We start from the raw sequence: 26,038 nt of genomic DNA, 5'->3' as shown, positions 1-26,038 counted from the left end.
CTAATCCGATGAGACCGATGACCTCGCTGTCTGGTCTCCTTCCACAAACCAACCAACCAATCTTGTTGCAAAAACTGCACCTGAATGATGATTTTTCCCGCCTTTTCTTCTGTTTTGATTTTTGCTCTGATTTGGCACAGTCACTTAATGTACCTTTTGATTTGTTTATGAAATGTTTAGGCCTGACCAGTTTGACAAACATCACAGCACTTGCATTTTCACTGTCTTTCTGAACTCTCGTGTTGTTTTCTTCCAAGATTTTCACTTTTAGTGTCTCAACATCGGGTAGGTTATCACGAGATTCGATTGCACACCTAAAATTATCATAACTATCTGGCAAACTATAGAGCAGCATTATCGACAATAAATCACTGTTTATATTGATGTCCATTGCTTGTAATTTGTCCACTGCATCAAAGAATTCATTAAGATGCTGTGTTACATCATCACTAGGTTGCATCTTGTGAAGAGTAAGTAGCGTTGTTTGGCGAGCAGATCCTTTGGATGCATAAATTGATTCAAGTTTGAGCCATACCTGACGTGATGTGCTGCAGTTCTTCACTTGCTTCGGTTCCATGGGGCTGATGGATAGAATGAGGTCTGCATTCGCCCTCCTGTCTGCAGCTAACCACACTTTGTACGCGGCTTGTGCAGCAGCGAGTGCGGTGCCTTCACCAGTCACTTCAGGTTGCGGTATGTCTCCAGATACATACCCCCACATGTCGTTCTTGATGAGTAGTGCTTCGACTTGAATTCTCCTTGTGTCATAGTTATCGCATGATAACGTTTCCACTCGAACTCTGTGTGCAGCAGCCATGTGCTCTATATTAGTCGCATTAACGGACTCAGTTTATTCCCGCACTTCAGCTTACGAATTTCTGTTTTCGTGTAAACGAAGAGTATCGCTTTTACCTATCGCGTGATCTGGGCCTGTAACCTGTTACAATTAGGACTTGAAATTACAGCAACAACACGTGTTTAACGAACAACTTTATTCATAAAGGAACACACAGACAGAGAACACACACAGACAGAGAACATACACTGGTAGGACAACTGTATACATAACAATGTCTGTGGACACCAACGATATTATGTGGCAGTAAAATTTGAATCTCAACAGTAGATGTAGATGAGACAATGACCAAGAGTCGAGATTGGTGAGGGCAGCATGGCAATGGATGCGGAAGACTTGACAAAATCTGAAAGCCTTTTCTACAATGTTGTAAAGTCAGAAGATAATCTAATTAACGAGGTTTTCCAAGCTTACATGAAAACTTGAACAATGAGGAGTGGTTATGTGAAAGAGTTATCTTGCTGCCTAAGAATGAATTGGTGGGAAACATCCATAAAAAAATTAATGCTCAGGTACGTGGTGAGGTGACCACCTACACATCAATCGATACAGTGATGACAAGAGATGATGCAACGTCAACTCATTAGAGCTGTCGAGGGTGCCATCCTACAAGTTGGAGCTAAAGGTGGGTGTGCATGTGTTATTGATGCATATCCTGGATGCACCATAATTGTGCAGTGGCACCAAGTTGTGTGTCACGGACCTGAGAAGGCATATCGTACAGGCCTCTATCATCACCAGTGGAGCCAAGGGAGAGAGAGTATTAATATCATGAATTCCCATTATCCCAACAAGCTTGCCATTCCAGTTTAAACACCTGCAGTTCCCAATGACAGTAGCCATTTTGATCCCTGTAAATAAGAGTCAGGGACAATCTTTAAAAGTGGCCGGTATTCATCTGGGCGCCCCATGTTTCTGGCACGGACAGCTCTACATTGGCTGCTCACATGTATCGATAGCTCAAGATCTGTACATATTCAAGGAAGGCAAGAAGTCTTGGAATGTTGTTTACAGAGACTTATTGCAGTAGATCCTGGCTCCCCATACATACCAAGATAATTATGATATTTTCCGTGCTAGACATTTCACAGATGGTCATGCAGTTATTTGCTCCCTTTCTTGGCACATTTTGTACTTTGCTACTCAATCAAGTACAAATTTTTGCTTAAGTCAATGAATGAATTTTGAGGGACCAGTTTTCTGCAACCATTTTGCTGGACCGCAAGTAGCTGATGTCGCAGTACCTACAAGAGAACTTTTTTGATAGTGCATATATGTGGGTAGCGAGTTTCAGCATTAACATTTTCTTACAGCTGACTGTTTATCCGTGGGTTACATTGTAGGTTGCAGCTAGTTTCATCATAAAGCAAAGGAAGTCAAAGTGTCACTTCTCTCACTATTGATTTAAGCAAACCACTTGACTCAGTGTTACATGACGTAATCATCAAAATGTTAAAATACTGTGGTACTGAGGGTAAATCAGCCAGTTTATTCAAATCTTATTTAAGCAGTAGGTTGCAGCTTGTATATGCAAATAAGCTGGAATCTGCATTATTCCCAGTTAAAAGAGGGGTACCTCCAAGACTCTACTCTTGGACCTTTCCTTTTCGTTGTCTACATTAATGACTTTCTGAATTATGTACTCTGCAAGAATATACTGTATGCTGACGATACGATGCTAGTAATCGCTGGAGAGAATTTACTAAGTGCACCAGATAACAACAGATAAATTATGTAAATGAGTGGTCACTGATGTCGTGCCAATCAGCTATGCGTAAACCAGACAAAAACAGGAAAAATAATTTTTAATCTTGAGGTAACTAAAATTTAAAATAAAACAGTGAAACTGATCTCAGACCAGAAACTCTCTTGTGACACATCAAATGTCTGTGCAGTAAACCAGCCCATGTACTTCTTTTATTGTATAAGTTAAGAAATAGTGTGAGTAGACAGTTGTTACTCCAGTCGTACTTCACTCTCTTCTATTTTCATTTGCAGTATGGAACATTGCTTTTGGGTAATTCCACAGGACCTAAATGTATTTTCAGGTGCCAGAAGAAAGCAAAATGAGTCGGCATTATAAAGGTGCTTAGCCTCTGTTTATACAGGGTGATCAGAAACAGTCTAAAATGCTTGAAAGGGTGTTGCAGGGGAGGTTATGGGAAAAAATAGTTTAAAAAAATTGATATGTTGCACCATTACTGAGTCTATTTACCATTGAAGTTACGAATCAAGTTGATGCACATGCAAATTCAAGTAGTCTCCCAGAGACAGTGTTGCCAAACTTGTTCCACATTTGGTTTCCTCAAACCGAATGAACATAGCTGTTGCTCACCTAGCTTAAATTTATCACTTCCAAATAAGGCACATTTTAACTCAAAATGAGTGTTTCAACAAGTGTTAACTCACAAGTCCACATCTGTGCATCACTGATCTTAGCGCACACAATGCTTGCGTTTGCATACTCAATGACCAGATTGGCTAACTTCAATTCTAAATAACTTGCAAATGATGCAATGTTTCGAATTTGTTTGTTAACAGTTATTTCTCAGCATGTGACACAAGATGTTCATGTACACAGTACCAGAAACAGCCACTTGGTTGATTTTCCTTCCTTGCTATAGTCCATAATAACTACAAGTACTTCAGCACAAAATTTTTCAGTAAGTTGCCACACTCAGTTTGTACAGTACCACTAAATAAATGAATTTTATTCAATTGAAGAATTCCTAAAAATTGTTGTAATAATATATTATGAAAAGGAAAGTTGCCACTCACTATATAGCGGAGATGCCGAGTCACAGATAGGAACAACAAAAAGACTGTCACAAATAAGCTTTCAGCCTGTATGGCCTTCATCAAAAATAGATCACACACACACACACACACACACACACACACACACACACACACAGTGTTTGCTAAAGTTATCGAGAAGGTTGTATATACAAAGTTACTGGAGCATTTAAATTCACATAATTTGTTGTCAAATGTTCAATTTGGTTTTAGAAATGGTTTAACAACTGAAAATGCTATATTCTCTTTTCTCTGTGAGGTTTTGGACGGAGTAAATAAAAGGTTGCGAACGCTAGGTGTTTTCTTTGATTTAATGAAGGCTTTTGACTGTGTTGACCACAAAATATTACTGCAGAAGTTGGACCATTATGGAGTAAGGGAAGTAGCTTACAATTGGTTCTCCTCATACTTTAAGAACAGAAAGCAGAAGGTAATTCTCTGCAATATTGAGAGTGGTAGCGATGTTCAGTCCCAATGGGGCACTGTTAAGTGGGGCATTCCCCAAGGGTCGGTGCTGGGGCCACTGCTGTTTCTTATTTATATAAATGATATGCCTTCTAGTATTACAGGTGATTCAAAAATATTTCTGTTTGCTGATGACACCAGCTTGATAGTGAAGTATCTTGTGTGTAATATTGAAACAGTATCAAATAATGTAGTTCATGAAATAAGTTTGTGGCTTGTGGAAAATAATTTGATGCTAAATCACAGTAAGACTCAGTTATTTCAGTTTCTAACTCACAATTCAACAAGAACCGATATTTTGATCAGACAGAATGGGCATATTATAAGCGAGACGGAACAGTTCAAGTTCCTAGGCGTTGGGATAGATAGTAATCTGTTGTGGAAAGCCCATGTCCAGGATCTTGTTCAGAAACTAAATGCTGCTTTATTTACCATTAGAACAGTACCTGAAATAAGTGACACTTCAACACGAAAAGTAGTCTACTTCGCATATTTTCATACGCTTATGTCGTATGGTATTGTTTTTTGGGGTAATTCTTTTGATTTAAAAAGGGTATTTTTGGCTCAAAAACGGGCTGTTCGAGCTATATGTGGTGTAAGTTCGAGAACCTCTTGTCGACCCCTATTCAATAGTCTGGGAATTCTGACATTGCCCTCACAGCATATATTTTCTTTAATGTCGTTTGTTGTTAGCCTTATTACCCTATTCTCAAGAGTTAGCAGCTTTCACCCAGTTAATACTAGGCAGAAATCCAATCTGCATTTGGAATGCGGTTCCTTGCCTCTTGCACAGGAAGGAGTGCAGCATTCTGCTGCATCCATTTTCAATAAGCTACCACAAGAACTCAAAAATCTTAGCAGTAGCCCAAACTCTTTTAAGTCTAAACTGAAGAGTTTCCTCATGGCTCACTCCTTCTATTCTGCCGAGGAGCTCCTGGAAGAGCTAAAAAATTAAGCAAATTCCAGTGCTACATTGTTGATTTTCTTTATTTAAACTTACGACTTGTCACCTGAATATGTTTTTTTTTTATATTTCATTTTATCTGTTTCTAAAATCGTGTTATAATTTCATGTATTGACTCGTTCCATGACCATGGAGACTTCTCCTTAATTTGGTCCCACGGAACAATAAATAAATAAATAAATAAACCACACACACACACACACCCACACACACACACACGACTGCAGTCGCTGGCAACTGAACCACACTGCTACACTGCAGTGTGTGCGTGCGCGTGTGTGTGTGTGTGTGTGTGTGTGTGTGTGTGGGGGGGGGGGGGGGGGGGGGGGGAAGGGGGGTCTATTTTTGGCGCCAAGTGAGTCTTTTTGTTGTGCCTATCTGTGACTCGGGATCTGCGCTATATGGTGACTGGCATCTTTCCTTTTCACAATATTGTTACATTCCATTCTAGATTTTCCGTTGTTTAGTTATAATAATATATGTTTTTTCTAAGTTATAAAGAAAAGGTTTTAACTGTTAAATAAGCTTGTTATTTTCTGCATATTTAATCGATTATTGTATAAAACTTGATTCCACTGTAAATATTGACAAAACCAATTCTGTGATAAATACTGAAAGGTGAGTAAGGATACTATTCTATTCTATGACTTTGATCCTAGTATAATGCGTATAATACAAAAATTACCAAGGACATAAGTACCGAGTTTGTTTAGTGTATCAAATACTGTAATGTTTCTCTCATATTTTTGCAACATACTGGGTTTTTATTTGTTATAGGTACATAGTGAATATATATAATTTAACAGTAAGGCATCTTTGCTTTGTTGTGTTGCCATGAAATTAAAAGAAATGGAGTAATATCACAATAAAGTAGAACAACCAGTTATAACTAAAATAAAGGATAGGTTTCTATATTGTCATTATTTCGTTGCATAATTTTAAGAAAATTACTGGGTCATTAATGTGTTATAAACTATTCTATATAGTGTGATTCTTGAGTTTCTCCCGGCATATTTGATAATCAAAATATCCACGGGTCTGCTGCCGGTCTACAGTGTCCAACGGGCACAATATTTGGGCGATCATACATGTCGCCATCATCAGGTGAACTGACGGACTGAGCTCCTGTGAATGTGCCGGTAAGTAGATCCGTACGCTATGGCTGCTCAGGGGGAACTGGGTTCGGTCGCCGCGGCGGCCGATTTAAATACTCTGTGCCCGCGAAATACTCTTTGCCCACGGCGCGCTCCCTCCGCTGTCCGCGCCCTGCGCCACGGTCGCGCGGTGGAACAGATTGCGACGGCGTCTGAAATGACGTCGGTGTGATGGCTCTGTCCGCCGTGGTAGTCACAACTATACGTTTGCTCAATTTACTCTTGATTAACCCAATCACTGGTTCCCAAGCCTTGCTAAGATTATAGCCACAGTCGTGAAACTTGTCGTGCGTTGACGAAATCCAAGCCAATGAAGTCAAATATCACCAGTAAAGAGAGGGCGGTCATTCGTGATCTGAGGGAGCACTCTGTTGTCTTACCGGCTGACAAAGGCAATGCTACAGTTGTTGTCTCCCATAAGGACAACACTGATAAGATGCAGAGCCTGCTAATGACGATTCCTACCGAAAGATCAGCGTTGACCCTACAAAGAAGGTGGAGAACAAGATGAGGTCGCTTCTCAAGGACACAGATTTACCGGAGGGTGACGCTAAGAAATTGTTACCCCAAGGTCCAGTACCGCCTTGACTGTATGGACTCCCGAAGGTTCACAAAGAGGGGGTACCATTACGCCCCATTGTCAGCAACATCAGGGCACCTACAGATTTGTTGGCCAAATATCTGTTGGGAATATTAAGTCCTTATGTGGGTAAATGCCCTCATCACATCCGTAATTCCATGCATTTTGTTAAACGCCTTGATAGCTTCAGGTTGGATGAGTCAGATATCATGGTGAGTTTTGACGTTGTTTTCTTGTTTACGAGGGTACTCCTGCGAGAGTCACTAGAACTGATTAGTCAGAAGTTTGACGAGAAGACCACTGAACTTTTTAGGCATGTCCTGACTTCCGCGTATTTTCTTTTCAATGGAGAATACTACGAACAAACGGAGGGAGTCGCAATGGGTAGCCCACTCTCACCGGTGGTAGCGAATTTGTACATGGAGAACTTCGAGGAGGAAGCCCTGTCATCATCCGAATGGAAACCTACTTGCTTTTTCCGTTACGTGGATGACATGTTCATCATCTGGCCACATGGTATGGATAAACTCCTTGACTTCCTTACACATCTAAACTCCATACACCCCAACATCAAATTCACTATGGAGACTGAAACAGAGGGTAAATTATCTTTCCTTGACGTCTTGGTCAAGAGAAGGGCTGACGGCACCCTAGGTCGTGGGGTGTATCGGAAGACAACACACACTGATCTGTATTTGCACGCAGACAGCTGCCACCACCCTTCACAGAGGAATGGGTTACTTAAAACTCTAGTACATAGGGCGCGTACTATCTCTGACGCAGAGAGTCTACCCCAGGAATTGGAACATCTGAGAACTGTATTTCAAAAAAATGGGTACTCAGAGTGGCAGATTCAACGTGCTCCCCACCCAACCACTACAGCACAACCTGTGGAGGTGGATGAAATCACGAGGGAGGAGGTAGGCACTGCGTTTATTCCATATACAGGTGCACTCTCGGGGAAAATTGCCCACATTTTGAAGAAACACCGGGTCGGAACTGTGTTTTGTCCTCCGAATAAAACTCGTCCACTGGTGGGGAGCGCCAAAGATGACCTCGGTTTGAGGAAGGCCGGCATGTACCAGATTCCGTGTCAATGTGGCAAGTCGTGTATTGGTCAGACGATGCGTACCGTCGAGGATTGATGCCGTGAACACCAGAGGCACACTCGACTGATGTAGCCAAGCAAGTCGGCAGTCGCTGAACATTGTTTGTTGGAAAATCACGCTATGGAGTATGACACACGAGGATTCTGGTGCAGACGTCGAGCTACTGGGACAGCGTTGTTAGAGAGGCCATCGAAATTCGTACCAATGATGACCTCATAAACCGTGACTGTGGCTATAATCTTAGTAAGGCTTGGGAACCAGCGATTGGGTTAATCAAGAGTAAATTGAGCAAACTATAGTTGTGACGACCACGGCGGACAGAGCCATCACACCGACATCATCTCAGACGCCGTCGCAATCTGTTCCACCGCGTGACCGTGGCGCGGGACGCGGACAGCGGAGGGAGCGTGCCGCGGGTGGACGGTATTTAAATCGGCCCACCGCCGCGACCGAACCCAGTTCCCTCTGAGCAGCCATAGCGTATGGATCTCCGTGCCGGCACATTCACAGGACCTCATTCTGTCAATTCACCTGATGATGGTGACATGTATGATCGCCGAAATATTGTGCCCGTTGGACACTAGACCGGCAGTACACCCGTGGATATTTTGATATCCTATATAGTGTTCTTGAATGAATTTTCCTTTTGATATAATTAATTTATTGGCAAACATTGTGCAAAACATTACACTGGATAATGTTGTTACCTGTGCCAATGCCATTTGTTTTGTTTACACAGGGTAGCAGTTGTGGGAAACGTCGATGCTGGGAAGTCGACGCTTCTGGGAGTGCTGACACATGGAGAACTGGACAATGGGCGTGGACATGCTCGTCAGAGGCTATTTAGACACAAGCATGAAATGGAATCCGGACGTACGAGCTCAGTTGGAAATGACATATTGGGTTTTGATAGTTTAGGTAGGAGCAAACCATTTGATTGTTATATTTAACATATGTGTGGTCAAATAAATTGACCAGTTTACATATGTATTATTTTATATTTCTGCTATCATTTTTAAAATAAGTTTTTTTTTCTATCATTTGTAAATTATGGCTTTTTAAATGAATAAAATAGTTTTTAATAGTACCTGGATCTGTTCCCTTTATTCATTTGAAACGTTGTCGCTGGCCTGTAATATGCCACTAAAATTGATAAATGCATTAGACATTCGAAATTCTGAAGCAGTACTCACAATTTTTTCCAGTGCTGCACTTGCTTTTTGTCATAAAATAACTTTTATGTCTTGTTACCTATAATTTTTAAGCCTTACTAAGGTTACCTACTATTTAATCCTGTTGTTGTTATGTCTAAAATGTGTTGGACTTGCTCCTGAGTTGATTTGGTGCTTCACTACTGTGTGTTTGTGTACCACTGGCATGCATAGTTCGGTGTTTATAGTGTAATATTAGTAGTTTGTATGTATGTTGTTTTGTTTTCTAATTACTGGGAGCCAAATGGCATTTCCAGCTGTCTAGTGGATTTTTTGTTGTATTGTGTTTTTGGTTTTCTTTCAAAATGTGGTGATCTTTTGTTGTTAACATGGGATGCGGGTATACATCACTTAAATTGGGTATGGTTGTGAGGGAGGGGCAAGTGTTGCCAGACGGAGCAACTGGTATTGGTTTTTGTTGTGAGAGTTTGTGTGTGTGTGTGTGTGTGTGTGTGTGTGTGTGTGTGTGTGTGTGTTTTCATTTACTTTTTTCATGAACACAATAATTTTCTTATATTGTTACGAACTTCATCTGATGCTTTTCTTCGTACCCTGTTCTATGCTAGTTTGTTCATAATATACTTAATTAAGTGAACACGGAATGGCAGGTGTTGTTCTCCCAACTTCTCAACTTCTTAAGCGTACTTTGTAATGTGTTTTGATAATGTCACCTGTAACATTCAGATACACTGATCTGTAATTTTGACGTCTATCTGCAGTGATATTGTGGGACTGAAACTTCCTGGAAGATGAAAACTGTGTGTCCGACCGAGACTCGAACTCAGGACCTTTGCCTTTCGCGGGCAAGTGCTCTACCACTGTTACTGGGACTGTTACTCCACCTTTTCCAGCTTGTGATAATCATTACATACCCGCAGAACACTACAGTCAACATTTTCTGCAATCTATTTAGCATATTCTAATCTTTCAAACTTCTGGGAAGGTTAAAGCTGTGTGCCCAGCCACCTCACCTTTCGCAGGCAGTACTCTTACTGCCTCCTGATCCACCATCACAGCTCTACTTCAGCCAGTACCTCATCTCCTACCTTCCAAACTTCCCAGACGTTCTCATGCTTAGGTTGTGGGATAACACTCGTATAAGAAAGTATATTGCGGAGAAATGACTATGCCATGTCACGGGATATCATTTCTAGAATGAATCTTTCATTCTGCAACAGAGTATACACTGATCTGAAATTTCATGGCAGATTAAAACTGTGCGCCGGACTGGGACACAGTGAAACTTGTGTTGCTCCAGAAAGAAATGCAATGTATGGAAACTTTAAAAAGACATTTTGTGTTTTCTTTGAGAGATAAACAACATGTGACAAAGAAAATGAATTTTATACAGAATCTGTTGTGTTTAATTTGTACATGATGTATTCTCTTCTATTCTAAACATGTGATTGTTGTGTAGTATGACACTACTGTACTGTGAATGATTGACTCCATTTTGTGTTCCAGTCTCTAGTCTCTCTCTCTCTCTCTCTCTCTCTCTCTCTCTCTCTCTCTCTCTCTCTCTCTCTATCTATCACTATCTCTTTCTCTGTCTCTATCTATCTCTCTATCTTTCATATTATTAGGTTCTTTTTTAAATTATTTTTTAAGGAATTTTATTTCACGTAACCCCAAGACAAGCTGAATGTTAATGAGAAAATAATTTTAGTGACAATATACAATGTTTACTATACTGTGTTGTGCTTCTTGTTTATACATCTGTGCTCTATCTAATCATGAAAGTTTTCATTATGGTCATTGTATATGGTGTCACTGTATTACTTCTTGCTGGAACTGACTACCCCATATGCTGTGTGGTAAATTGTTGAATCACTGGAACCTTTTTAACACAAATGAAATTTAGTTTATTATTGCAGGAAATGTTGTAAACAAGCCCGAGCATGGTTCACTTGACTGGGTGAAGATATGTGAACGTTCTTCAAAAGTGATAACATTTATTGACTTGGCAGGGCATGAGCGTTACCTCAAGACCACAGTATTTGGGATGACTGGTCATGCTCCTGATTTTGGAATGCTGATGGTGAGTTTCAGAGTACATAAAATGAATGCAGTATGAAATAGTAAGTTTATTTTTCCTTGGGCTGTGTGAAGTGGTGCGGTAATGAAGACACTGACAGGGCTCAGATTCTCATCCAGAAGTTCAGATATAAATTTTCTATGGCTTCCCTAAATTGCTTATGCCAAATGCTCGGATGATGCTGGACGCTTCAATGTATATAGAAAAAGACAATGTATATTACAGTTACAGCTACATTGTAGTTTGTTGACCCATTAACCCCGATGCTGGATGCAGTTTGCCATTCCTAGTGTTTGCTAATTATGTTTTGATCCAGAATAAATGCTGTATACTACGTCATCAGTGATCTGCCTTATACAATCATATCTAAACCTGCCTCTGTAATTCTTTCCTTCTGCCATCCCATCGTGTAATCATTTAATTTCTGTTTTCCCCGATTGTCCATGTTTCACACCTGCATAAAGCTATGTTCCAAACACAGCTCTTCGTGATTTTGTTTCTGGTTCCAAGATTTATATTTTTGTAACCTGTCAGCTGTTCCTTTCCATAGTAAGTCCTTTTACTTTGTACAGACCTTGGCACTCGTATCTTTTTTGCATCATCATTCCTCATTTATTCTATTTTACATCATTAATGTGCTCCTGGAAAGTCATAGGTGGAGCACAAATAATGGAAGGCATAGAGGTATCAGTTCATCTTATGGTTGAGGTGTCGACTGGTCGACAGGCACAGCAGCAAGATTAAAATTGTCACTAAGGTTTTAAACAATGTCCTTTCTCTGAGCAAAGAGGTCTAACTTTTTTTTTCAGTTAAAACTGACAGCTCATCTTTTTTAATCAGACGTTCACTCTGGCTGCTGTAATTTTAGTTCGATAACAGCAGCATCATAATTTCCAAAATAAATTTTCATGTCTTGAAATAATAAGTTGTATGCTGCGTGTATTACTCTGGCGTGTTATTTAAATAGCATATATTGGCTTTTTACATTAAATCATATTAAGATTTCAGCTTACTGAAGAAGTTGTTGTCTTTTTAAATATCTATTCACGAATAATCATTCCACAAAAATTTTTAGGATTATTCTCTTTTGTTCATACATTTTGATGTAAGTGGGATCTTTCACACAGAATAACGTGAAGCTCTTGGGATTCTCAAGACGAACAATGTATGGTCGTGCCTGTGAAAATAAAATTAGGCCAGCCTGGAAACAAGGCATCTAATAGGTGCACCCTACTTTCTATTATCACAGAAATTGCAGGATTACTTGTGACATTTTTATATGAAAAAATTAGAAAACAGTTGAATCTCACAAAGTACATAAATAATAAGTCCATTAATTACATTTATTAAATTTTGTCATAATAAAGATGTTAGTTTTGCATTGGTCATTGATCAGTGGTAAAAACATTTGTTAGAAGCAGCGTGGGAGGCTTGTCTCACAACAGTTAACAGATAAACAAACAAATCCCACCCACAGGATGTCAGTCTGTCTTCATTTGCAAGGCTTCCTCTGCAGGGTGGTCTGTATGTGGATGTGGATATCTTCACTCGCACCATTTCACTAATTATTGCTTTGTGAAGCTCATTTCAATTGGTTGGTGTATTACTGATTTTACTGAAACCTTCAAGCAGAAAAGCAACAGCAGATTTTTAATTTCTTTTGCATACGAAGGGCACAGTAAATAGAGTACTAAAGCTAATTAGTAAAATGGTAGACTTCTGCTAATTTGAATAGTTGTAATCCTAAGTGTGTTTTGATGTCTTTAAGTCCTTTCACTGTTCTTTTGAAATGGTGGCCTGTGACAACATTGTTATACCACCAGCTGAGCCAAATGTCATAATAATGGTATGATTGTCAATTCAATTTATGTAGTAAATAATTTTCAATGAAACTGATGGCCAGTTTTCCACATGATTTAGAACGCTAGTGAAAATGGGAGTACCCCTCAGAGTGTCAGTTTTGAAGGTGTACAAATCATGTTGATTGTACAGGACTGACATGAGGATGGTAGATGGTAGTTTTATGAATATTTTTGTTCATAATGTGTCATCTTATGTCGCAAGTCCAATTCATTTTAGTACAACGTATGTTTTAGTACAACGTATTTTGGAGCTACAACTCCATTTTTGTGGACTCCATTCACGTTTTTTTGGCATTACATCTACTTGTATCACCTCACACTACGTGAATGACATAATTGTTCATTTTACATGAAAAACATCTTAAGCTAGATAAACAGAATGAATAATTAATGTTAATCTTCATTTGACTACAAAATGTTGTTCTGCTTCTGTGAGAAACTAATAGAAGTATTTAAGTTATTTTGTTTCTCTTGCCTGAGATGTTTCTTCACATAAAACTAAAAACTGTTTTGTTAATATACTGCTAGATGATAAAATGAAGCAGGTGAAATACCCAAAAATATCATGAAGACCTTGAAAATTGAGCTATAGCTTTGAAACAAATTGGATTAAAACAGGAAAATAAATAAAACGTTCTGACTGAAGATGACACATTACTAACAAAAATATTTTTCTCTTGTAAATAGTCGACTCACTCTCATGGTCCCCTGACATCAGGAATGTGCTGCCCACTATCCTTCCCACCCCTCTCACAGTGGTATTCCGCTGTCCGCCAAGCCTACACAATATTCTGTCAATCCCAACACAACCCTTGCTTGCTCCCAACCCCTTGCCGCATGACTCATATCCCTGTAATACACATAGATGCAAGACCTGTTACAAACATCCTCCCACCAACACCTAACCCAGTCCCATCACAAGCATCACCTATCCCAACAAAGGCAAGGCTGCTTGTGAAACCAGTCATGTGATCTACAAGGTAAACTGCAACCACTGTGTTGCATGCTATGCAGGCATGACAACCAACAAGCTGTCTGTCCGCATGAATGACCACCGACAAACAGTGGCTAAGAAACAGCTAGACCACCCAGTTGCTGAGAATGCTGCCCAACACAGTGTTCTTCAGTTCAGTGACTGGTTCACAGCCTTTGCCATCAGGATCCTTCCCACCAACACCAGCTTTTCTGAATGTGAGAACTGTCTCTACAATATATCCTCTGATCCTGTAATGCTCCTGTCCTGAACCTGTCTTAGTTATTTTTCTTTACCCATATCCCCTTCCCTGTTCTCATTCCAGCACTACACAGCCCTCTATTCCACCAAACACCCACAGTTTTTGTACTTCTTTTCCCCCTTTCCTTTCCCTCTACCCCCCCCCCCCCCCCCACTCTCTACCCCTCCATCTCACCTCCTGACTGCACCTAGCTGTCCTACCCTCTCCTCACCACATTCCTGTATGCTCCAAGAAGCAGCATTTCACCATCCCCAATCCCTACCCTGCTATCCCTCTCACTCCTTGCCCCAGCCTTCTCCTTGGCCAGATACTGTGGTCAGGTGTATGTGAGGTGCATTTGTGTGTATGTGTGTGTGTGTGTGTGGGGGGGGGGGGGGGTCTAATTCTGATGAAGGCCTGCTTGGGTGAAAGCTTTGTTTGCCAGTCTATTTGTTGTGTCTATCTGTGAGTTATCTCCACTGCATGGTGAGCAGAAACTATCCTTTCCATAATATTGTCAAAATGTATTGTAAAATTGCCATGATAAAAATGGAGCAGAATCTCTCTGTTATATTGTGTGTGAACAGGAAATTTTGGTATTAATTTTTACCAAATTGAGTAAATTTTTTGTCAGTTATGGTGCTATTTTCTGACTGCTTGTTTTTGAATTAGTTCTTTAGTTTTTCTTTATTTCATTATTTTTCATTGCTGATAGAAAGAAATCGAGAAGATGCCATGTTGATTAATGCCTTTTCAGAGTCAAAATGCTTTATTTGTTGTTTTTGTTTTTATAGTTCTGTAGCAGCTTAATTAATGCATCACGTTTAAGAACACTCCAAAATATGTAATTTTTGGTATGATTTGCTGTCTGAAAGTCTTGGGAAATAAGATTCTTGAAATAAAACTGTTAAGAGACTGCAGTTCATTGCAAGTAGGGCATTTTTGTCTGACACCTAAGGCATCTGTTATGCTGTGTGAGAAATGGACGGGCGTTGTAAGGTTATATATAAACCACAGGGTTGAGAAAAGAATTAAAATGAAATCTCAATATTAAATAACTGTCAGTTGCCAGTGTTAGTAAACTGCTGCTCTCAGAGTTATGAAATTTTGTTGCGGGACTGGGAAAATGACAAATTTTATGAAATTTCATAAAAACCACCATTTCTCGTTATAGTGTAGAAAACGCTGATTGTGTGATATTTTCATGGCCCTAAGTATATCAAATGATGACCTTTGATTTAGGAAGTACAAACTTGCAACCAGATTTTTTTTTAGGGCAATGCAATTGGAAAGCAGTTAATATATTCTTATTCGTGTTTTATTAGCATATCATCATCATTTACTGTTTCCAGCTCCTGTCTGGGCCAGTTTGGAACATAGGCCTCTCAATTTTTTCCTGTCCCCCCACCATTCTTCTCTCTCCGCTCTGTTCCAATCTTCTCTTCTCTTCCTCACGCATTCCTTCACTCTAATGTCCGTTGTCTCTTGCCTTCTGCTGTCATTTCATAAGCATCTCTTGGTATCTAGCTAACTCCCATTCTTTTAACATGTCCATAGCATCTTAATCTTGTCGTTTCTATGATCTCTTACATGGGATTCACTTTCACAATTTCTGTCACTGTCTCATTCCTTACTCTGTTCTTGTTAATCATATCCTGCATCTCTGATTTCGTCTCACAAGCCTGTATCTTGCTCACCTGCCTTCTCTCCATTACCCATGTTTCTGAAGCATACGTGATTATTTGAGCATAATATATTTGGTATAACATATGTTTGCATTTTGGTGGTACATCAATGCTCCAGACCAGACTCCTTACATTCTGCAGGAGTCCATGGCTTGTCTTCCCCTTTCACCAATCTCCTTATCATTCCTTCTGCTGTCACCTAGGTACTGGAAACATTCTGCTTTCTTTAGTACTTGCCCTCTGAAACTTATATCCATTGCCACTGTACTCTTATTCCTCATTGACACCATTACTTCACCTGTCTTTGCATCAGAATTCAATTCATATGTTGTAATTAATTTTTAACTAAAACATAATCTTTTACGAGAAACTAGTTGTCCAAATTGAGGTATTTTGGCACACGTCTTTGATGAGGTAACTTAATTGTTTCAGAAGGCTGTTTTTAAAAAATGTCAGAAAACAAGTGTAGCAAGTAGCTTGATGGAATTAACTCAAGAAAACTGTCACCCACAAAGCCTATTATCTCCCTGTGAATAAATGGTGGTTTTATTAGCAATGTTGAGGATTATTTCTAAAAAGGAAACCAAAAGTGAAAATTGAATCACACCATGACAACTGATATAGTAAATATACAACTGATATAGTAAATATAAGTTAAGTAATTGTTATAAAAATGAATAATTTCAAGCACTTTTATGTTTTAGCCAAAATGTTTGTTACATTACATCGGAATCAACTTTTAAGACATAAAAATTTTGGTGAAGATGAACAACAAGCTTTCATTTGGGAGCAATTGATTAGATGGCAAAAATTAAGTTCTTACAGTCAATGTGGTGAAGAACAGAATTATATCACAACTGAAATTTTTGTGTTGGAGAGCTATATTTTTATGATATAAGGCATTGCAATGAACATCTTTGTGGAAATCCTTCCCACTTTTTGTTTCTGAGTTATGAACTAGGCTGTTTAATGCTGAAAATTCTCCATATGATTTTAGTGCTCTTTGTCATATCATAACCAAATCCAAAAACAGGGTCATAAGTGAAGTACAACACTTAGCACTGAAAGCATGTTTATCACAGACCAAAATTCAGGCGGAATAGGACTGACTCCTGGATGGAGAGTGCTGCTATTTATACACATGTTGCATATTCCAGAATATGCAAACACTACACACGTAAGAAATTTTGAAAACCCTCCACAAATAATAAACACTAGATAACAAATATTTTTTGACTATTGGGTTTGGTCTGGTGACCCCCAGCCCACCAGTCAGTGACACTAACCACTACTCCACCTGCAGCTGCAGCTGCATGCAGTATTGCTTCCTGCATTGCTCCCTCTCCAGGAGAAACAGTGACCTGACCTGCTGTTTTATTGGAGCTGACAACAGAATCGCAGCTCTAAATCTTGTCAGTGATTCCCTATATGGCAGCGGTGAAGATTCTTCGTGTTTAAGTGATGTTGTCATATCTTCTTTATTATGATGAGCATCAAAGGTAACCCTTCCCATTGAAGCTTTGTGATCATCAAGAAAACCTTCTTGAATGAGAAGCCCCCATTTTTGATTTGCATGTTGTGACTAAAATATGGCTTTATAATTCAGACATAGGCAACATATCTGCTCTTTTGTGTTATTGACGAGGGATCATAATTTTCTACTTTGTATGTAATGTCCGACAAGTGACGAAGGATACAGTATGGCCTCAAGTAGTGTTTTAGTAATGTTTCCTGTAGACCCACATTCCACTTAGCTGTGAAAATCCATACTAAGTCTCCAAGACTGTATATCACTGACCGTGCTTGGTTTTACAGCACTCTCAGTCCTTGTACTGGGTGTTCGGAGAACATACGCAGGCCATCTGTGTTGCTCCTTCAGTCCTAGTGATTAGGTGTTTCACGTTTGCATCCTGAGTATCATCTAGTTGAATCGGGTACAGTGTATCCACTCTATTTAGCCTCACAGCCATGGAGCAGAAAGAACCATGTGAAGCCTGTAGTGTCTTGCTTCACTGTGTTATATGCTGTGTCGTGGATGATAGTGTTGCATCTCAATCTGTCTGTCTGGTATTGTTATACACTGAGAGCATACCAGCCAATTTTTTATTAAAACAATCTGTGAGACCGTTCATCTGTGGATGGTAGGCAGTTGTTACCCTTTGGGTTATGTTGCAGTGTGAAATTATCTCTGCTAATAGTCTCCTTCAGAAACTTTTGCGTGATCAGAGACCATTGCACAGGATGCTTCACACTTCAAAATAATGTCTTCTACAAGTAAGCTTGGATTTAGGGATCCTTGGTAGTCAGCTCAGCTTTGGTGACAGCGTAACTGGTGAGGTAGTCAGTGCAGACTGTTTGTCAACTTCAGGAGCTTTCTTCCTCCTTCCTTAAGGCTTCTCTTATTCTCAGCAGTGCTGGATCTTCCTTCCATTCAGCAGCAGTGCCACTTAATGCAGTGGTAATTGTGATTTCATCTACACTGCTATATGCTGCAAAGGATTCCTTGTAAGGCAGTTATTCTTGCGTTTTCATCAACTTTTGTGTACCACTATGATGTCGTACTCCCAAAGCCTCAGTGCCTGTCTTGCCGTTCAACCCGACAGATACTTCAGGATAGTCAATCAGCAGAGTAAACAATGGTCTGTTATAGTGGTGAATGGTGTGCCAAATAAATATGTCAGAACTTGTTGACCTCCAGAATGGCTGTGAGGCACTCTTTCTCAGCTGTAGAGTAGTGCCTAGTTCGTTTCGGAGTTGTAGAGTACCCTGAAAGTGTAAGCTATCACCTTTTCAGCACCTTCCTGAATTTGCACTAGAACTGGACTGATCCCAAAACCGCTAGTGTCGCCGTGAAGTTCTGCCTCATCATTCTTGCCATATAATGCTAGGACTAAAGATGATGTTAGCTTCTCCTTAAGGACAGAAAGAAAAAAAAAATCTTTCTTGCTCCTTGTTCCAAGAAAATTTGACATCTCCCTACAGCAGTTCTTGCAAGGGACATGAATTGGCACAGAAGTCCTTTATGAATTGCCGGTACTATGAGCACAGTCTGTGAAGACTTGTCACATCCTGAGTTTGCAGAAGAGTCAGAAAATCTGTGAGCGATCTTATTTTCTTCGGATGGTGACAGACTCTATCGCCATTAATTAGGTGTCCCAAAGTTTTTATTTCACACTCAGGCAGAGTCTGAATACCCTTCAGCACAGTTGTCAGGCACCTTACACGTTTTTCACATGTCTTCAAAAAATGACATTGTCATCCAGTTAGCAAATAAATGGTGTCCATTTTAGGTGACAAAGCGCGTTGTCAGTTATACACTCAAATGTGACTGGAGCATTACGTAGCCTAAACAACATAATTTTGAACTCGTAAAACCTGTTGGGTGTTATTAAGGGAGTCTCCTGGTCAACCTCATCAGCCTTAATTTGTAGTAGCCTGTCTGCATGTCCATAGCCAAGAAGTACTCTATTCCTTTTAAACCGTCATCAATGCATGGCAATGGGCAGACATCTTTTTTCATCACTTTTTCCCCTCATTATTAGTCAACGCACAAACACCATGTGCTGTCCTCCTCCTTCACAAGGACCACAGGAGGGGACCAAAGACACTCTGAAGATACAGCTTTGTCATCCAGCAGCATCTTCTCAACTTACTCTTGAATTACATACTGTTCGCACAGTAGCACCCTATGCAAGCGCTGCAGTATTGAGATGATGTTTTCTTATGAATCATGTGGTCTGTCTTTTTCTCCACTTTGGATATGAAAAAATCTGAATATTGATCCAGAACAGCTTACACTCAATGATGTTGCTTGTTTTGATCAAATCCTATCGGCAATTTGATAGTAGCTTTCTGTACTGCATTATGTGTAGTGATAGCAGTGCACAGTTCTTCATTCATGGCACTGAGCTGCCCTTACTACAGTGGTTTAGTTGTTCCAATGCGCATACACTTAGCACTGAATTATGACTGTTTATGACAAATAATGATCCAAAGTTCTCCAATGCTTATGATCATTGCTGGTGTGTATATTTATTTCGTGAGCTTTTTGCAACCTACTAAAGCCTTACAGAGTAACTGAGCATCTAGATTGATGACTGTAACACATCTAATTGATGATAGCTGGATAACAATGTTTTCAGTGGCACACAACTGCCCAGAGCAATCTTTGTTGTGTGTCCTTATTGGAATAACTTTGTCAGTCTGAAGCTATGATCTTCCACAGTGTATGATTCCCTGTGATACCTGTATGAAGTCCCGTCTGAGAATATCACAACAATATTCTGTTGCAACAACAAAGTCAAAGGGCTGTGTTCTGTTGTTGTTGTTGTTGTTGTTGTTGTGGTCTTCAGTCCTGAGACTGGTTTGATGCAGCTCTCCATGCCACTCTATCCTGTGCTAGCTTCTTCATCTCCCAGTACTTACTGCAACCCATATCTTTCTGAATCTGCTTAGTGTATTCATCTCTTGGTCTCCCTCTACGATTTTTACCCTCCACACTGCCCTCCAGTGCTAAATTTATGATCCCCTGATGCCTCAGAACATGTCCTACCATCCGGTCCCTTCTTCTTGTCAAGTTGTGCCACAAGCTCCTCTTCTCCCCAATTCTATTCAATACCTCCTCATTAGTCATGTGATCTACCCATCTAATCTTCAGCATTCTTCTGTAGCACCACATTTCGAAAGCTTCTATTCTCTTCTTGTCCAAACTATTAATCGTCCATGTTTTCCATACATGGCTACACTCCAAACAAATACTTTCAGAAACGACTTCCTGACACTTAAATCTATACTTGATGTTAACAAATTTCTCTTCTTCAGAAACGCTTTCCTTGCCATTGTTAGTCTACATTTTATATCCTCTCTACTTCGAAAATCATCAGTTATTTTGCTACCCAAATAGCAAAACTCCTTTACTACTTTAAGTGTGTCATTTCCTAATCTAATTCCCTCAGCATCACCCGACTTAATTCGACTACATTCCATTATCCTCGTTTTGCTTTTGTTGATGTTCATCTTATACCCTCCTTTCAAGACACTGTCCATTCCGTTCAACAGCTCTTCCAAGTCCTTTGCTGTCTCTGACAGAATTACAATGTCATTGGCAAACCTCAAAGTTTTTATTTCTTCTCCATGGGTTTTAACACCTACACCAAATTTTTCTTTTGTTTCCTTTAGTGCTTGCTCAATATACAGATTGAACAATGTTGGGGAGAGGCTACAACCCTGTCTCACTCCCTTCCCAACCACTGCTTCCCTTTCATGTCCCTCGACTCTTATAACTGCCATCTTTATAACTGCCATCTGGTTTCTGTACAAATTATAAATAGCCTTTCGCTCCCTGTATTTTACCCCTGCCATCTTTAGGATATGAAAGAGAGTATTCCAGTCAACATTGTCAAAAGCTTTCTCTAAGTCTACAAATGCTGGAAACGTAGGTTTGCCTTTCCTTAATCTTTCTTCTAAGATAAGTTGTAAGGCCAGTATTGCCTCATGGGTCCCAACATTTCTACGGAATCCAAACTGATCTTCCCCGAGCTCAGCTTCTACCAGTTTTTCCATTCGTCTGTAAAGAATTCACATTAGTATTTTGCAGCTGTGATTTATTAAACTACTTTAATTTTCCTGTGGACACTATCTATCTTGCCCCTAGTGAGATAAGCCTCTACATCCTTACATTTGTCTTCTAGCCATCCCTGCTTGGCCATTTTGCACTTCCTGTTGATCTCATTTTTGAGACGTTTGTATTCCTTTTTGCCTGTTTCATTTACTGCATTTTTATATTTTCTCCTTTCATCAATTAACTTCAATATTACTTCTGTTACCCAAGGATTTCTACTAGCCCTTGTCTTTTTACCTACGTGATCCTCTGCTGCCTTCACTACTTCATCCCTCAAAGCTACCCATTCTTCTTCTACTGTATTTATTTCCCCCATTCCTGTCAACTGCTCCCTTATGCTCTCCCTGAATCTCTGTACAACCTCCGGTTCTTTTAGTTTATCCAGGTCCCATCTCCTTAAATTCCCACCTTTTTGCAGCTTCTTCAGTTTTAATCTACGGGTCATAACCAATAGATTGTGGTCAGAGTCCACATCTGCCCCTGGAAATGTCTTACAATTTAAAACCTGGTTCCTAAATCTCTGTCTTACCATTATATAATCTATCTGATACCTTTTAGTATCTCCAGGGTTCTTCCATGTATACAACCTTCTTTCATGATTCTTAAACCAAGTGTTAGTTATGATTATGTTGTGCTCTGTGCAAAATTCTACCAGGCGGCTTCCTCTTTCATTTCTGTCCCCCAATCCATATTCACCTACTATGTTTCCTTCTCTCCCTTTTCCTACACTCGAATTCCAGTCACCCATGACTATTAAATTTTTGTCTCCCTTCACAATCTGAATAATTTCTTTTATTTCATCATACATTTCTTCAATTTCTTCGTCATCTGCAGAGCTAGTTGGCATATAAACTTGTACTACTGTCGTAGGTGTGGGCTTCGTATCTATCTTGGCCACAATAATGCGTTCACTATGCTGTTTGTAGTAGCTTACCCGCATTCCTATTTTCCTATTCATTATTAAACCTACTCCTGCATTACCCCTATTTGATTTTGTGTTTATAACCCTGTAGTCACCTGACCAGAAGTCTTGTTCCTCCTGCCACCGAACTTCACTAATTCCCACTATATCTAACTTCAACCTATCCATTTCCCTTTTTAAATTTTCTAACCTACCTGCCCGATTAAGGGATCTGACATTCCACGCTCCGATCCGTAGAACGCCGGTTTTCTTTCTCCTGATAACGACATCCTCTTGAGTAGTCCCCGCCCGGAGATCCGAATGGGGGACTATTTTACCTCCGGAATATTTTACCCAAGAGGACGCCATCATCATGTAATCATACAGTAAAGCTGCATGCCCTCGGGAAAAATTACGGCTGTAGTTTCCCCTTGCTTTCAGCCGTTCGCAGTACCAGCACAGCAAGGCTGTTTTGGTTAGTGTTACAAGGCCAGATCAGTCAATCATCCAGACTGTTGCCCTTGCAACTACTGAAAAGGCTGCTGCCCCTCTTCAGGAACCACACGTTTGTCTGGCCTCTCAACAGATACCCCTCCATTGTGGTTGCATCTACGGTACGGCCATGTGTATCGCTGAGGCACACAAACCTCCCCACCAACAGCAGGGTCCATGGTTCATGGGGGGCTGTTATTGATAGTTATTCTTGCATGTTCCAGTTGGTCGGGCTTATTTCCCATTTGTGTCCTTTAACATAATTGCTTTTGTATCATGGAACTTAATCTTCATTAGCTGATGAAGATAAGCCTTTGATTCTAATTGCACCTGGAAAGATTGGCCATGAATAACATCATCAGTGAGATTCCTTGACATCATGGCAGCTGTTGTCCATGGTGCGTTTTCGTTTGTGGTGACCTCACCTTCATAGTCACCTTAGTTTTTGTGTATTGGATGTGTAGATGAACAGTTGCTAATTTTATATGACAGGGAATGGCTACAGCATTTTGGGCAGTGACCTCATCCAGGATAAGGCTAAGGGCTTCATCCCACAGATAACCTATAATCATACGCAGTTGTTTGGCATGAATAGCAATGTGCTGATGCTTGACATCATCCAGTGTAATAGTTGTCAAATACTCGTCTGCTTTATCTGCAGTAGAGTACGTGCCCAGGGAGTCCTCAGTGGAAACATACTGATTTGTAGTTCTCTGTCTTCCAAATGTCTGTCCTTCTGTGGGGTGTTATACTTGCACAGGAGCTGATTGTACCAATATAGGTCCGATGCTTGGTTGTTGTTTGACAGCTGCATCATAAGTTCGCATTGGCAGAGTCTATTCTTCATGACGTATTTAATTGGGTATGAAAATTGGCACCATAGATTTAACCACTTCTTCTTCAACATTATCTATTACTTCATGGTGTATGAGTCAACATTCGTGGCTTATTTCTCTTGTGTACGGGGTCCAACAGTTCTGGCTGCCATAAAATACGGTATCTCCTCTCTTGTTAGACCTCTTTTGTTAGACTCTTATATGCTGCATTTCCTTGATGCGGTGGCACCAATTGATGAATTCCTGTGTTGTTGTGACATCTATTACAAGAAGACCTTGTTAAATGTCCTCTGTGACTCCCTTCATAAAGTGTGAGATTTTGTCAGCTTCTGTCATATCCAGATTCACAATGTGGCATAGGGCCAGATCATTCTGTATGTAAGGTGTACACTTTCCCCATGATTGTGGGCCTGTTCTTTAATTATTCTTGCAGTTAGCAGACTTACTGCTGATCATAACCAATATTTTTCTGCAGTTCACCCTGGAATTTGCCACAGCTATTGAGTTTCTCTTCATTGTTCTCATGTGGTGACTCAGTTGAGTTCATTTAACCATTTTGTTGGGTCCTGGCAAGTGTCTCCAAGAAACTTTGACAGATGCATGCTGTACAGCTGACTTATTGCTGTTTTGAAATGGCTTGGTCTCCTGAATAGAAGGACCTTATGAACGGTATACTGCTTTTATTCTAGTTCCTGTCCTTGTAGATGATGGCTTTAAAAGTTGCCTAATTGGAGCCTCGCTGATGCAGATTTTTCGATTTATCCGCCATCTTCCCAAACCGTTGTCCCATCATAACCATAATCGAGTCCAAATCTGAAAGTAGAGCAATCGGTGAAATAAAACACCCAACACTGAATGCACAGTTATTATGAACAGAAAAGTACACACCAAACAGAACTGCTCCTGGACTGAGACTGCTGCTATTTATAAAAACATTGAATATTCCAGAATATGCAAGCTTCACAAACATAAAAAAACTTATGCAAACCTTCCAGAAATGATAAATAAAAAGTAATGAATGTATGCTGGTAGTCCGCTTTGAACTATCGACCCACTGCATACCAGCCAGCAACACTAACCGCTACTCCACGTATGGATGCGTGCAGCACTGCTTGCAGCAATATGTAGGACCAGTGAATCAGACATATGGTAAACTAACAGCCATCTCAGACAGATTGTAGTGTAGTTTTACAATAAGTTCATATTAGTCTTGTCATTTTACAAATGAGTGTGCTTTTATCAGGGCCCAGGAATAAAAACAAAAGGAAAAGGTTTGCAAATATAATGCAGTGAGAATAATATGTTCAGCAAGTGGGGATGATGGACCTGAAGAGAAGAGTATAGTAGGAAAAGAGAGTGTGAACAGTGGACTTAAATAGTTGGGAGTCATGTTCCAGATTGATTAATAATATATTATCCTATTTTGATTGTGATATATCCATTTAACTATACATTCCAGTCTTCACAAACAATGAAATTTTGTTTGTCATCACTATTTATTTCATACAGAAGGCAAAATTTTTCTGTAGTTAGTGGGAAATGTCGAATATTGACCTTTCACAAATTTAGCATTGGAGGGCAGCGTGGAGGGTAAAAATCGTAGAGGGAGACCAAGAGATGAATACACCAAGCAGATTCAGAAGGATTTAGGCTGCAGTAAGTACTGGGAGATGAAGAGCTGCATCAAACCAGTCTCAGCACTGAAGACCACAACAACAACATTGAATAAAGTTTGCAGACCATAGAATAATTGTTTTGTAAATTGTTCTTTCTGTCAAGTTTTGAAATTTATGTAAGTTTAAAACACAAGATACGGAAGACAATTTAATGAAAAGCTAACTTTATACTAGTAATCTTATGAAATAATGTACAACTGACATAATTGTCACAGTGGGAAGGGTGAGTGTTATTTTCTTTCCTATAATATTACCATTTCTTCAGCTAGGTCGAGATTTTTGATTTTGATGACACTTTAAGGATGTGTATTCAAAGTCAACATTAAGTTCTTAGCCAAGCCACTGTATGTTGGCCTAGCTAAGAATATTATGTTGAATCTATGGTAACTACAAGAATTCCTAAAATTAGTTCTGAAATGTGAAAAAGGGCAGAAGAACTAATTAATCAAAATTCAGTTCCAGTGTTTTTAAGTGGTCTGAGAAAAAGAAGTAAATGCATTATTTTATGCTGGAAACTGCAATTTGCTTGTCAAAATGTAACTAACTTATTCTATGTCATGCAATTTTTTTCACATTTATTAT

The 26,038-nt window shown here is 39.8% G+C and overlaps 1 protein-coding gene across 2 annotated transcripts in view; it reads left to right on the top strand.

Moving 5' to 3' along the window:
- Positions 1-26,038, top strand: part of LOC124788460 (GTP-binding protein 1) — a 152,928-nt gene that overhangs the window by 65,057 nt on the left and 61,833 nt on the right. For both annotated transcript variants that reach the window (XM_047255734.1, XM_047255739.1), the window contains exons 5-6: positions 8,664-8,842; positions 11,010-11,173. In XM_047255734.1, the coding sequence (XP_047111690.1) occupies positions 8,664-8,842; positions 11,010-11,173 (343 nt within the window). The remainder of the gene's footprint in view (positions 1-8,663; positions 8,843-11,009; positions 11,174-26,038) is intronic.

This window comes from Schistocerca piceifrons, chromosome 1 (genome assembly GCF_021461385.2).
Source record: "Schistocerca piceifrons isolate TAMUIC-IGC-003096 chromosome 1, iqSchPice1.1, whole genome shotgun sequence".
Classification (NCBI taxonomy): Eukaryota; Metazoa; Arthropoda; class Insecta; order Orthoptera; family Acrididae; genus Schistocerca; species Schistocerca piceifrons.
Note: the sequence above shows the minus strand (reverse complement) of the source record. Positions and strands in the feature narration are given on the sequence as shown.